Source organism: Perognathus longimembris, chromosome 2, assembly GCF_023159225.1.
Source record: "Perognathus longimembris pacificus isolate PPM17 chromosome 2, ASM2315922v1, whole genome shotgun sequence".
NCBI lineage: Eukaryota > Metazoa > Chordata > Mammalia > Rodentia > Heteromyidae > Perognathus > Perognathus longimembris.
The window spans coordinates 88,227,542-88,240,253 of record NC_063162.1 but is presented as its reverse complement, the minus strand read 5'-3'; the positions used below and the strand labels follow the sequence as shown (position 1 = coordinate 88,240,253).

General features: G+C 38.8%; 1 protein-coding gene across 1 annotated transcript in view; it reads left to right on the top strand.

Annotated features, from left to right (window-relative positions):
* Positions 1-3,880: 3,880 nt before the first annotated feature.
* Positions 3,881-12,712, top strand: part of Stk31 (serine/threonine kinase 31) — a 57,768-nt gene continuing 48,936 nt past the window's right edge. The window contains exons 1-5 of the mRNA XM_048337309.1: positions 3,881-4,148; positions 7,155-7,193; positions 7,281-7,333; positions 9,624-9,722; positions 12,510-12,584. Coding sequence (XP_048193266.1) covers positions 3,881-4,148; positions 7,155-7,193; positions 7,281-7,333; positions 9,624-9,722; positions 12,510-12,584 — 534 coding nt within the window. The remainder of the gene's footprint in view (positions 4,149-7,154; positions 7,194-7,280; positions 7,334-9,623; positions 9,723-12,509; positions 12,585-12,712) is intronic.

The window sequence follows — 12,712 nt, the reverse complement described above, 5'->3', positions numbered from 1 at the left end:
CCACCACTAGGGACTGTGCTTCTTTCTCAGATACTATCTCAAGCAGTTCTCATATTGCCTGGAAAAAATAGCAAACCTTTATTTTCTTTTCTCTAAAACCCTGGTCTCATTATTTGAATTGGCATTGAGTTCAGGGGATGAAATTTCCAATAACAAGAAGACAGGTGGGGCTGAGAATATGGTTTAGTGATAGAGTGCTTGCCTAGCATGCCCTGGGTTCGATTTCTCAGTACCACATAACAACAAAAAAGACAGGTATGTACTATCATCTGATTGAGATACAGTCTTGGTGTTTATATCTGGGCTGGCCTAAACCTCAACTGTTTTGATCACCATGATTTCTATCTCCAAAGTGACACTGGTGGCTCTTGCTATGTTGTTTTGTTGCTCCAGCTGATCTTGAACTTCTGGGCTCAAGTGATATTCTTGACTCAGTTTCCTAAGTAGCTGGGACTACAGGTATGCAGCACCACACCTAGACTAGATGCTCATCAGTGGATAAATGGAAAAGTTATCATTCAGCAATAAAGAACAAAATTGTGTTGTTTGTAGGCAAATGGATGGAACTGGAGGTCATTATATGTAATAAAACAGACGAAAGATAGAGTGCATGATTTCCCTCATGTAGAACCTACAAAAGAAGTCATGAAAATAAGAGGACTGTTAGGGGAGGGGAAAAGAATCAAGGAGGTTGGAAGAAGAATATGGGAGGGTAAAAGGTGAATATAGTCAGTAAATACATGTATAAGAACTATAAATCCATATTTTATATAATTAACACATACTAATGTAAAAGAGCAAAAGATAAATAGGAAAATTAAATAAGATTGGAACATAAACCGCAATAAGCAGAAAAGTAAGAGAGAAAAATCAATAAGGCAAAAGCTAGTTTTAAGAGGCCAGTAATATTGATAGGATTATGACATGACTGATAGTGAGGTAAGGGAAGAACAAACTACCAAATTTAGAAGTGAGTTGGATATATCACTATAGATTTTATGAATGCCAAGAAGACAGTAAAGAATATTGTAAGCCAGGTGCTGGGGGGCTGGGAATATGGCCTAGTGGTAAAGTGCTTGCCTTCCTTGCTTATAGAGAGACATCAAATTAAGTGATTTATTGTACTCACATGTCCTAGAAAATGGAGAGTTGATATGTCACCTAAGGCCATATAGGAGAAGCAGACTAAAGGAACACTTCAATGAGGCAGATAAGGAGCTAAGTGTGAGACCCATATGCAAGTGCGCTTGGAAAATGTCAGTAGATTCCACTAGCAAAAGGTGTGAGAGTATTTAGTTGGTGCTTTTGAGTATCATTAAGTCATTGTCAAGGGAGAGCAAGAAAGGAAACTTCCGACAGGGACCATACTTATCACTCTGGTTCACCTGGTTTCTTGGACAGGGTACTTACAACTTGTTAGTGGAGATGTAAAAGCATCAGGATAATAAATTTAAAAAAATTACAGCAGGAAAATAAACTATCAAGTTAATTTGATAATAAGGTAATTTTATTAGTTTTAGATTTATTAAATTCAGGGCTGGGAATATGGCTTAGTGGTAGAGTGCTTGCCTCATATACATGAAGCCCTGGGTTCAATTCCTCAGCACCACATATATAGAAAAAGCCAGAAGTGGCGCTGTGGCTCAAGTGGTAGAGTGCTAGCCTTGAGCAAAAAGAAGCCAGGGACAGTGCTCAGGCCCTGAGTTCAAGCCCCAGGACTGGCGAAAAAAAAATTCAAATTGTATTTAAAAATCTTCCCATAATGGGCTCTGGTGGCTCACAACTGTAATCTTAGCTACTTCCAGGAGGCTGAGATCTGAGGATTGTGGTTTGAAGCTAGCATGGGCTTTATCCGGGGAATGCAAGGATAGTTTAACATTTAGAAGTTGCTCAGTGTAACTCATATGAACAAACGATTAAAAACAACAACACAACAGCACCTATATAATCATGTCAATGAAAATAAAAAGTATTTGAAAAGATTCAATGTACATTTATAATAAAATCTCACAGCAAACTAAGGGTAGGTGATGTCTTCAGTTTGTTAAAGGGTATCTCTGAAAAGCCACAGTATATAACAATGAAAGGAAAAATGCTTTCTTCCTAAGTTAGGAGCACAGCAAGTGTATCTGCTGTAAGCCCTTTGAGAAATGGAAGTTCTAGCCATGGTACTAAGGCAAGATATTTTTTAAAGACACCTAAATTGGACAGGAGAAAGCAAAAAGTCATTATTTGCATGTAATGTAATCATCTAGGCAATTCTGTTAACTTTCAAGCGAAAAAGTCCCACAACACACCCTATCACTAGAAATAATAAGTTTTACAAGGATGCAGTAAACATGATAAGCATGTAAAGATTGTATTTGTAGTGCTGGAGGCATGGCTCAAGTGGTAGAGTGCTTGCCTAGCAAGCACAGGCTCTGAGTTCAAACTCCACTGCCTCCAAAAATTGTATTTCTATATATTAGCAACAAATAGCCAGAAACTGAAATTAAGAAGATTCCATTTATGGTAACATAAAAATGGAAAATCTCATGGATAAATCTAATAAAAGATGTGCCTTCTTTTTTTTTTTTTTTTTTTTTTTTTTTTTGCCAGTCCTGGGCCTTGGACTCAGGGCCTGAGTACTGTCCCTGGCTTCTTTTTTTTTTTTGCTCAAGGCTAGCACACTGCCACTTGAGCCACAGTGCCCTTTCTGGCCGTTTTCTGTATATGTGATCCTGGGGAATCGAACCCAGAGCTTCATGTATATGAGTCAAGCACTAGGCCATATTCCCAGCCCCCAAAAATGTGCCAGATTTTTAACAAAAGGTATAAAACAGACAAGAATAAACGAAAAATTGAATGACCGGAGCTATAGATTGTGTTTATGTATTAGAAGACCAAATACAGTCAAGGTGTGAATTCTGAAATGGATGTGTAGATTCAGTGTAATCCTAGGAAAAATCTCAACAGGATGTGTGTGTGTGTGTGTGTGTGTAGATACTGACAAATGATGGTAATTTGCATGGAATTGTAGAGCTAAAAATATTTGAAAAAGTTTATAGTACCTGTCTTCATGACTTATAAAACCTTAGTAATTACAACAACTAAAGAAAGCAAAGAGGTCAAGTTCTCAGAGAGTCCGGAAATAGACGTACACATATATGGCCCATTGATCTTTAACAATATTGCAGACAATGGAGTGGAGAAGTGGACATGTTAACATTTCAACAAATATGCATAGGTATGTAAAGTACCAAAGTATGTTCTCATTTGTGAAAGCAAATTTCTTTTTTCCATCTGTATAAACAAATTCCTTTAGGGCTGGGAATGTGGCCTAGTGGTAAGAGTGCTCGCCTCGTATACATGAAGCCCAGGGTTCGATTCCTCAGCACCACTTATATAGAAGACAGCCAGAAGTGGCGCTGTGGTTCAAGTGGCAGAGTGCTAGCCTTGAGCAAAAAGAAGCCAGGGACAGTGCTCAGGCCCTGAGGTCAAGTCCCAGGACTGGCAAACAACAAAAATCCTTTAAGATTTTGTCCCAGCGCTCCTACCACTTGGGCTGAAGCTCCACTTCCGGATTTCTGGTGGTTAATTGAAGTAATGAGTTCATGAGTCTCATGGACTCCCCTGCCTGGGCTGGCTTCGAGCTGCGATCCACCTCAGCCTTCTGAGTAGCTAGGATTACAGGTCTGAGTCACAGATGCCTTGCATCTTCCCATCTTTTACAAGGAATGTTGAGATCCATCCAGTTTGAGCGTTTTGAGGTTTAAATCTGTATGAGCAAATTAGGAGAACTCAGGGAATTCCATGTCATAACAGTTTGTAAAGCAAACCCGCCCCTGGTCGGTAGGTGGGGAGAACCCATCCCCACCCCAGCGCGCAGCCGCACTGTGCTATGTCCAGCAGCGAGAGTCAGGCATCCGGGGGCGGCTTCACTCCAGACACGTGTGCCTTCGATAGCCACGTGACTAGCTGGCTGCTCTCGCGTGTAGCGAGAGTGTCTGGTGCGCATGCGCAGTACTGGACGGCCGCGTGGCTGCTCGCATGTGCCCGGCGGTGGGTGGAGAGCCAGTCTCGTAGATGGCGGTTGCTGGGGCCAGCATGTGGGGCCCGGGGAAGTTGGCTGCTTCGAGAAGTGCAGCAGCGGCCACGGAGAGTGAGAGGTTGGTAACGTTCCCTAGGGCAGGGGTGCAGGGGGGGCTGTCCCCACAACCGTTTTTCCCTGGCTGGTGGTGTCTTAAGGGCTTCACACCAAGGACGAGGCCTGTTTTCAGGCCTTCCGCCGCGTGCGTGGGCGGCTACCGCTGAGGGCCTTCAACGCCCCGATTTCCGCTTGTGGTGCCCATGGGGACATTTGGATTCAAACACGATGGAGTTCTTGGCTCCCCTTCCCGCATATTCGGTGCCCCAAGACTTAAACATTTCTTTGGAAAGCAGCTTCTTAGAGCTAGTGGCGGCATTTCCGAAGTAAACACTGTTTTTGTTTTTCTTCCTATGGATCAAAATGATCTACTTTCTCTTAACCGGTTACAACTTGGCTTTATGTCTTCTCAGTAAAACCAAAAATTAAAGCTTAAAAAAAAAGTTCTGGTTAATCGTAATCCTTGTTTATACCATTTTATGTGGTTGAAAAAGAATCTTTTCTGGTTCTGGGGCCTGAACTCCCAGCCTAGGCCCAGTCCCTGAGCTTGTTTTGGCTCATGGTGAGTGCTCTACCACTTGAGCCACAGAGCCACTTCTGGCTTTTTGAAGTTAGAGATGAGAGTCCCATGAATTTTCCTGCCTGGGATGGCTTCGAATGGCGATCCTCAGTCTCCTTAGTAGGTAGAATTACAGGTGTGAGCCACCAGTGCCCCGATGGAAAAAAAAAAGTTTTTTAAGATGAGCTAGAACCAGAATTTTAAAAAGCTTTTTTTTTTTTTTTTTTAATGTACCAGCCCTGGGTCTTGAACTCACAGGGCTAAAGCTCTGCCCCTGAGCTTTTCTCCTCAAGGCTAGCACTCTACTATGGTGTCCACATTTATACTTCTGTCTTTTGGCAGTTAATTGGAGATAAAGAGTCCCTCTGATTTTTCTGCCTGAGCTGGCTTTGAACTGCCATCCTCAGATCTCTGCTTCTTGAGTATTATTGGATTACAGGGATGAGCCATTGGCTCACAAATGGAGCTTTTTTTTTTTTTTCTTTTTCCTTTTTTGCTGGTGGGGATCCTCAGGAGCTTCTGCCATACCTTCCTGTGTTCTCAGCTTGCTTGCTTTCTCTGCTAGTGTTCTACTGCTTGGCCAGGCATGGTTTGGGCTGGTTAGGTTTGGGCTGGTTAATAGGAGATTCTGCCCAGGTTGGCTTCCAACTGAGATCCTCCAGATCTCAGCCTCCAAGTAGTTAGGATTATAGGCATGAGCCATTGGTGACAGCAAATTTTAGCTTTATTTATAAGCACTTTTCTGTGAGAATTGATAGCTTTATCCTTTCCATAGTTGAGAGCATTTTAAACATTGATATAGTGATGGTGTTAGATAGCTTTTAGAACTCTCAAAAACTACTTTAAAAATATGGCACATATCAGGATGTCTTCTTTAAAGCAGTTTTATAAAGACTTTTTTTTTTTTGCCAGTCCTGGGTCTTGAACTCAGGATCTGAGCATTGTCCCTGGCTGCTGCTTTTTGCTCAAGGCTAGCATTCTACCACTTGAGCCACAGAACTACTTCAGCTTTTTTCTGTATATGTGGTACTGTGGAATAGAACTCAGGGCTTCTTGTATAGTAGGCCAGCACTCTGCCACTAGGCCACATTCCCAGCCCTAAAGGCTTTTTTTCTTAATCCTCCTTCCCCATTTTTCTCATATCCTGTGCAGAGAATATTTGTCTTAAAATTCAAGGTTACAAAAACGGTATTGAAAATGAGGGAGAAAGGGTCACTCTAGCTTAATCATATCATATTCTCTGCTTGTCAGATTGTGGCTTATGCCTTTTATAAATAACATTTTTTTTGAGAAGGAAGTTAAGACCAGTAGAGACTCAGCAGTGAAAGAAATCCTCTTATTTTCCTTCAAGATTGGGAAAGAGAAGCAATATTCCATTATTTTGGAATACAGTTCTGAAATAGAAGTTCTATTGAAAGATTTTGTAGTTGGTAATCTATAATGTATAGTGAATTTTTAAAGAAAAGAGCAAGGGAGGAGGTAACAAGTTGGATAAGAAATGTATTCACTGGCTTACATATGGAATGGAAACCCCTCTGAATATCACTTTGACAATAAATAAAGAAAAGAGCAAAATTCAGTGTAGTTTACCATCTTTAGTTGTTTTTTTTTTTTGCCAGTCCTGGGCCTTGGACTCAGGGCCTGAGCACTGTCCCTGGCTTCGTTTTGCTCAAGGCTAGCACTCTGCCACTTGAGCCACAGCGCCACTTCTGGCCATTTTGTATATATGCGGTGCTGGGGAATCGAACCCAGGGCTTCATGTATACAAAGCAAGCACTCTTGCCACTAGGCCATATTCCCAGCCCCCATCTTTAGTTTTTTTTTTTTTTTTTTTTTTTTTGGCCAGTCCTGGGCCTTGGACCCAGGGCCTGAGCACTGTCCCTGGCTTCTTCCCGCTCAAGGCTAGCACTCCGCCACTTGAGCCACAGCGCCGCTTCTGGCCGTTTTCTGTATATGTGGTGCTGGGGAATCGAACCTAGGGCCTCGTGTATCCGAGGCAGGCACTCTTGCCACTAGGCTATATCCCCAGCCCCCGCATCTTTAGTTTTAATGCCTTTTAATTATTTTATTTGAAACCTGTTTGGTTGCTTGCTCAGTTGGTATGCTACCACTTGAGCCATATCTCTAGTCTGGTTCTGTGTGTTTGTGTGTGTTCTGAGGCCTTGAACTCGGGGCTTCGGTGCTATCCCTTAACTTTTGTGCACTTTCCACTTTCTAGCACTGAGCCACAGCTTCCCTTCTGGCATTTTGTTAATTGGAGATGAATTAAGATTTTCCTACTTGGGCTAGCTTTGACCACATCTTTCACTCAGCCTCCCTGAGTAGTTAGTATTACAGGTACGAGCCATCAGCATCTGGCTAAAACACATTTTAATAACTTAAACATTCAGTGGGTTAGTCTTTATTTGTTGTTATATAGATGGATTATTACAACCTAACTTAAAGTATTGATTTGTTTTAGTCTTTCAGGGATTGTCCAAGTGGATGAAGATACACATTACAATAAAGGTATTGACACTAAAAATTATTTGGAGGTGTAAGAACTCAATGACACTGAATAATCTCAGAATTTCCTTGCATTTGATTTGGTTTTAGTTGAAGATGTGGTTGGAAGTCATGTAGAAGATGCAGTGACATTTTGGGCCCAGGTAAATAGTAGTTTGGTTGGTTTCTCCTTCCTCTTCCTTTTCCTTCCCTAACTGAAGTCTTCAACAAAACAAAACCAGAAACAAACCCAGGGGGGAAAAAAAACATCATCATTTTTAACACTCGATTTCTGTTATGCAGCACAAACTATAATTAAAGATTTATGTTTAATTTGGCTACAGTTGAAAACTATGTGGTAGGCTTATAATATACCTGAGTTATTAAAAGGAAAATAAGCAAAATTGACATAAAAATGAGCTTTTGAACTTATAGCTCCATCTAGGGGTCTCTTATAAGATTGTTTCTTAAAAATCAATCTCTTTTTTTTCCTACTCAATAAAACCTTTTATTTTTTTAAAAATTCAGGTTTTTGACTGTTCCTTCAACACATTCACAATGATTTTCTCTTCTACTGTAAGGAAGGAACTTTAATCTTGTCAGGACACGTTTAATATATGTAGAATCACTGTTTTAGACAATCTCCTAAAGGCTTTAAGTTTTCTAGCAGGAGCCATTTGAAGTTTGCCTAGGCACACACTAGATGGAAAAATTTGGTGCTTTTCCAGCCCTCTTTCTATAACTGTAAACAATTTTATTAGCATGTGATTGGGAAAAGCCCTTTCTAAAGTTTCCTTGGAACTATTAGGAAAGCCCATGATGGTATGTCAAACACTGGACCCTTCTGAGTGCTCTGTACTAGTTCATAGAGGTGTCTTGAAAACTTTTTGCTACTCTAATGTGGTCAGTTGTGAAGGGAATAAAGACAGGAAAAAAACCATCATATTTCTAGATATCGTTCAGGAAGAGGATAAAGGAAATTCACTCTTTTTTTCTCTAATGGCTTATATTTTAATTTGAGGTACAGTATTTTTGTTATTGCAAAATTTGAAGCACTAATGAAACAATTTTCATTGGTAGGCTGCAATTCAGATAAGTGCATTTGATTTTAAATGCAAAGTTAAGCACCAAAAGTGCTGCCTTCTTAAAAGAGGTTATATATAATGATTAACAAGATAATCAAAGCTATGAAATTAACATTTGTACAATACTATTAACTAAATTATAGTCTTTATTCAAGTCTTACCAGACTTTTTTCTGTTCTTGTCTCTAGTCTAAGATTCGAAACTAAGTTATGTATCTTAGTAAATACTTTATTAAATTTTCCTTGTATTTTATGACTTTTGATGATTACTAGTAATTTTATAGGGTATAACTTCATTTGTGCTTATTTGATTTCTCAAACTGATTAGCAAGAATACACAGAAGTAATGTGTGTTCTTAGTGCTTCATATTGGGGATTTATGATGTCACCATATCTTGTCATCAGCCATGATCTACTTGGTTAAAATGGTAGCTTGTTTTTTTTTTAACTATGGTTAAATATTTTTGCTTTGTTATTAACAATTTTTTTTGTCACTAGTAATAAATGTTTTGAGGAGAGCTACTATAGGGACTGTATAATCTTGTTTCTCTTCTATTTTTTTTTTTTTTTGGCCAGTCCTGGGCCTTGAACTCATGGCCTGAGCACCATCCCTGACTTCTTCCCGCTCAAGGCTAGCACTCTGCCACTTGAGCCACAGCGCCCCTTCTGGCCGTTTTCCATATATGTGGTGCTGGGGAATCGAACCCAGAGCTTCATGTGTAGGAGGCAAGCGCTCTTGCCACTAGGCCATATTCCCAGCCCCTTCTCTTCTATTTTTAACCCACAAATTTTAGTATTTATTGCTATAGCACTTGACTGATAATTTTTAATTCTTATTTCTGCTGCATTTATTGTTTTTATTTACGTCTTATTTGATAATTTATGTTAATATAGATTTGGATATTTATTTCACGAGTTATAACCTAATGCTAGCATTATTTTTCTTTAAATTATTCACCTCTGACTATTAAGGCAAAAATTGGCCAAAGAACACAGATTGGCTACTTGACTTTTAAATGTCTTTTTTTTTTAGCACTTTGCTTTCATAAATTCCAGGATTCTTCTTTTATTTTCTAGCACTGAAATCAACTGGCTTCCAAGGAACTTGCTTAATGCAGTTCAATAATATTTGGTATCTTGGTTAAATTCCAAGTATTTGAACTCATTAGGAAGTAAACTTTTTATAGACTTATCTCATTTCTTATAAGAACTCATTTAACAGAACTCATTTAACTCATTGACAGAATTTGACTCAATTTCTAATGCTCCAGAAATTTGTAAATTTAAAGTTTAGAACAACTCTTTATTATATGACATTATAAAATAAAGTTTTGCTAAATTTTAGGCTTTCTCTTTTTCCTTATTCCTAGAGTATCAATAGAAATAAGGATATTATAAAGATTGGTTCTTTTCTGTCAGAAGTTTGTCCTCATGCCAATTCAGTTTTTGGGAATCTTGATTCAAAGAAGGTGAGTCATATTCTTTGACAAAGGGATTTCATCCTACTTGCTAGTTTTCCTACATCTTGGTTTTTATAGTTTTTAGAATTTGAATCCTGGGCTGGGAATATGGTCTAGTGGCAAGAGTGCTTGCCTCATATACATGAAGCCCTGGGTTCAATTCCCCAGCACCACATATATAGAAAATGGCCAGAAGTGGTGCTGTGGCTCAAGTGGCAGAGTGCTAGCCTTGAGCAAAAAGAAGGCAGGGACAGTGCTCAGGCCCTGAGTCCAAGGCCTACGACTGGCAAAAATTAAAAAAAAAAAGATTTTGAATCCTGTTTGAAAGGAAGAAGCAGATACTTCTTTTTTTTTTTTTCTGCTGGTCTTGGTGCTTGAGCTTAGGACCTGGGCTCATTCTCCTAAGTAGCTAGGATTACAGGTGTGAGCTACTGGTACCTTGTGATACTTAGAATTTGTACTAGCTACACCAGAGTAAATTTAGTCATTTAGAAGTATGGACAGATAGTTTAAGATGAAGCTCAAGTTGTAGAGTGCCTAACAAGCACAAAGTCCTGAGTTTAGTACTGAAAAAAAAAAAGAATATCCTGATATTATTTGCCTTAAAAAGGAAAGAAATTCTGACAAATTACAACATTGAAGACATCATGCTAAGTAAACTAAGACAAAATAAATCGTATGATTATACTTACATTAATATTATGCTCACTAATAAATTCTACTTATAGAGTAGTCAAAAGCAGAGACAAAATAGTTACCTGGGGTAGAGGGAGAAAGTTGGAATGGAAAGGAGCTGTTTAATGAATGCAGTTTCCGTTGTACAGATTAAAAGTGAGGGACATAGGTGGTTGGTACAGATACAGAGCTTTGTCCCTGAGCTTCTTTTGCTCAAGGCTAGCACTCTACCACATGAGCCACATTACCACTTCTGTTTATGTGGTACTGGGGAATTAAACCCAGGGCTTCATGCATGCTAGGTAAGCACTCTTATCACCAAGCCACATTCCCAAACTCTTTCTTCTTTTTTATCAGCATATAACGTTAGGTAATATGTTCATCTAAGATATTAAGTATATAGTTGGTTGATTAAATTTTACATAGGCATATATATCCACATAACTAACCCCTCAGGTCAAGATGTGGGCGAATTATCTTAGAAATTTTTCTCAGGACACTTTTACAGTCAGTTCTTAGCCAGTAGTCTCTGTAACAGTGGTAGTCATTCTAGTATGCACTTCATTGTTTAAGACTGATTTCTTTTGCCCAGTATAATTTCTTAGTTTCATACTATTGTGTATTGGTCATTTTTTCCCAAGCTATGCAGTATTTCTGTGTACAAATGTACACGATTTAGTATTTTTTTTCTTGATCAGATTATTTGCTGGTTTTGGTTAATGAGAATGAAAAATGGTTTGAAATCCTTAAACCTACTGGACATGTTGACTCATTCATTTTACTCATATATGTAAAAATAGAAGATAAGTCATTGGCTAAGCATGTTTTAGTTGCTTTTGTTTTGCAAGTGTTGAACCAGTTTACATCCTTACTATACATTACATCTCAGCAATGTATGAGAATTCCTGTCCTCTCATGTCTTGATCAACCCTTTGCATTGCTGGTATTTTTTTTTTTTTGGCCAGTCCTGGGGCTTGGACTCAGGGCCTGAGCACTGTCCCTGGCTTCTCTTTTGCTCAAGGCTAGCACTCTGCCACTTGAGCCACAGCGCCACTTCTGGCCATTTTCTGTATATGTGGTGCTGGGGAATCGAACCCAGGGCCTCATGTATATGAGGCAGGCACTCTTGCCACTAGGCCATATCCCCAGCCCATTGCTGGTATTTTTAGTTTTAGTCATTTTAGTGGGTGTGTAATGGTATATTGTGATTTTAATTTTATTCCTCTGCTGAGTGTGGGGGTTAAGTATTTTTAAAAAATTCTTATCCATATCCTCGTTATGATCTACCTATTCAAATACTCAGTTTAAGGTATTTTATTATAGCAGTTCAAACAGACTAAGCCTCTACACTGGAAAGGAAGTCCAAGCTCAGTTCCAGTGAGCATCTGGCACCAACTTGTACTTTCATATATCTCCAAATGGCAGAAGGGGCAAATAAGCTGCTGGATCCCCTTTAATTTGGGGACTCATATAAAGATACTAATCTTCATTTATGAAGGTTCTGTCTGGAGGTAAACTGTAAAAACATTTGATCCATGTCTCTAGTCCTTTTTACTTAATTTTTTCATGTAGGGATTTATGTTTTTTGCCTTGTCTGGCCTGGGCATAGATCCTTCTACTTAGGCCTCTTATGCATCTGGGGTGACAGGTATGACCTGCCGCCCCAGCTTTCTTTGTTGACATGGGATTTACTAGCTTTTTTTTGCCTGAGCTGACCAAGACCTACAGCCTTTCAAATTTTCATCTACTGAATAGCGTGGTTGCAGTGAGCCTGCACTGATCTGAACTTTGTTTGTTTTATACCTTATGTCTTTTTTTTCCCCAAGAAGCAGAGTAGCATAATAGATTTTGAAGTTAGAAGTTTGAATTTTGGTGTAGCTGTATGCTAGTTTATAACATGAAGTATGTAGGTATGTAGTGGTGAAAACCAAGTACAAAGTTACCTGCCTTTTAGTTGTTAGAATTGAGTAAGTATATAATGAATACATATAATTATACAACATAATTATATGTATTCATTTACACATATTAGGTGCTTAATAAGTTTTGACTTTTGTTGTGATCTATTTAGTATGACTTTTTCATTCTAAAGTTAAATAATGCTCTTTCTTTTCCTCATAGATTTATGGAGGATTGTTTTCTGAAGATAAGTGTTGGTACAGATGCAAAGTACTGAAAGTCATCAATGATGAAAAGGCAGGAAATATGTGTCATTGTTTATTTTCTCAAAGTAATAATAGGGCTGGTTTAATGAATTTATAAGTTGATTAAAACATTTTAAAATTTCACAACATGAAAAATCAATTGCTTAAAAACATAGATTT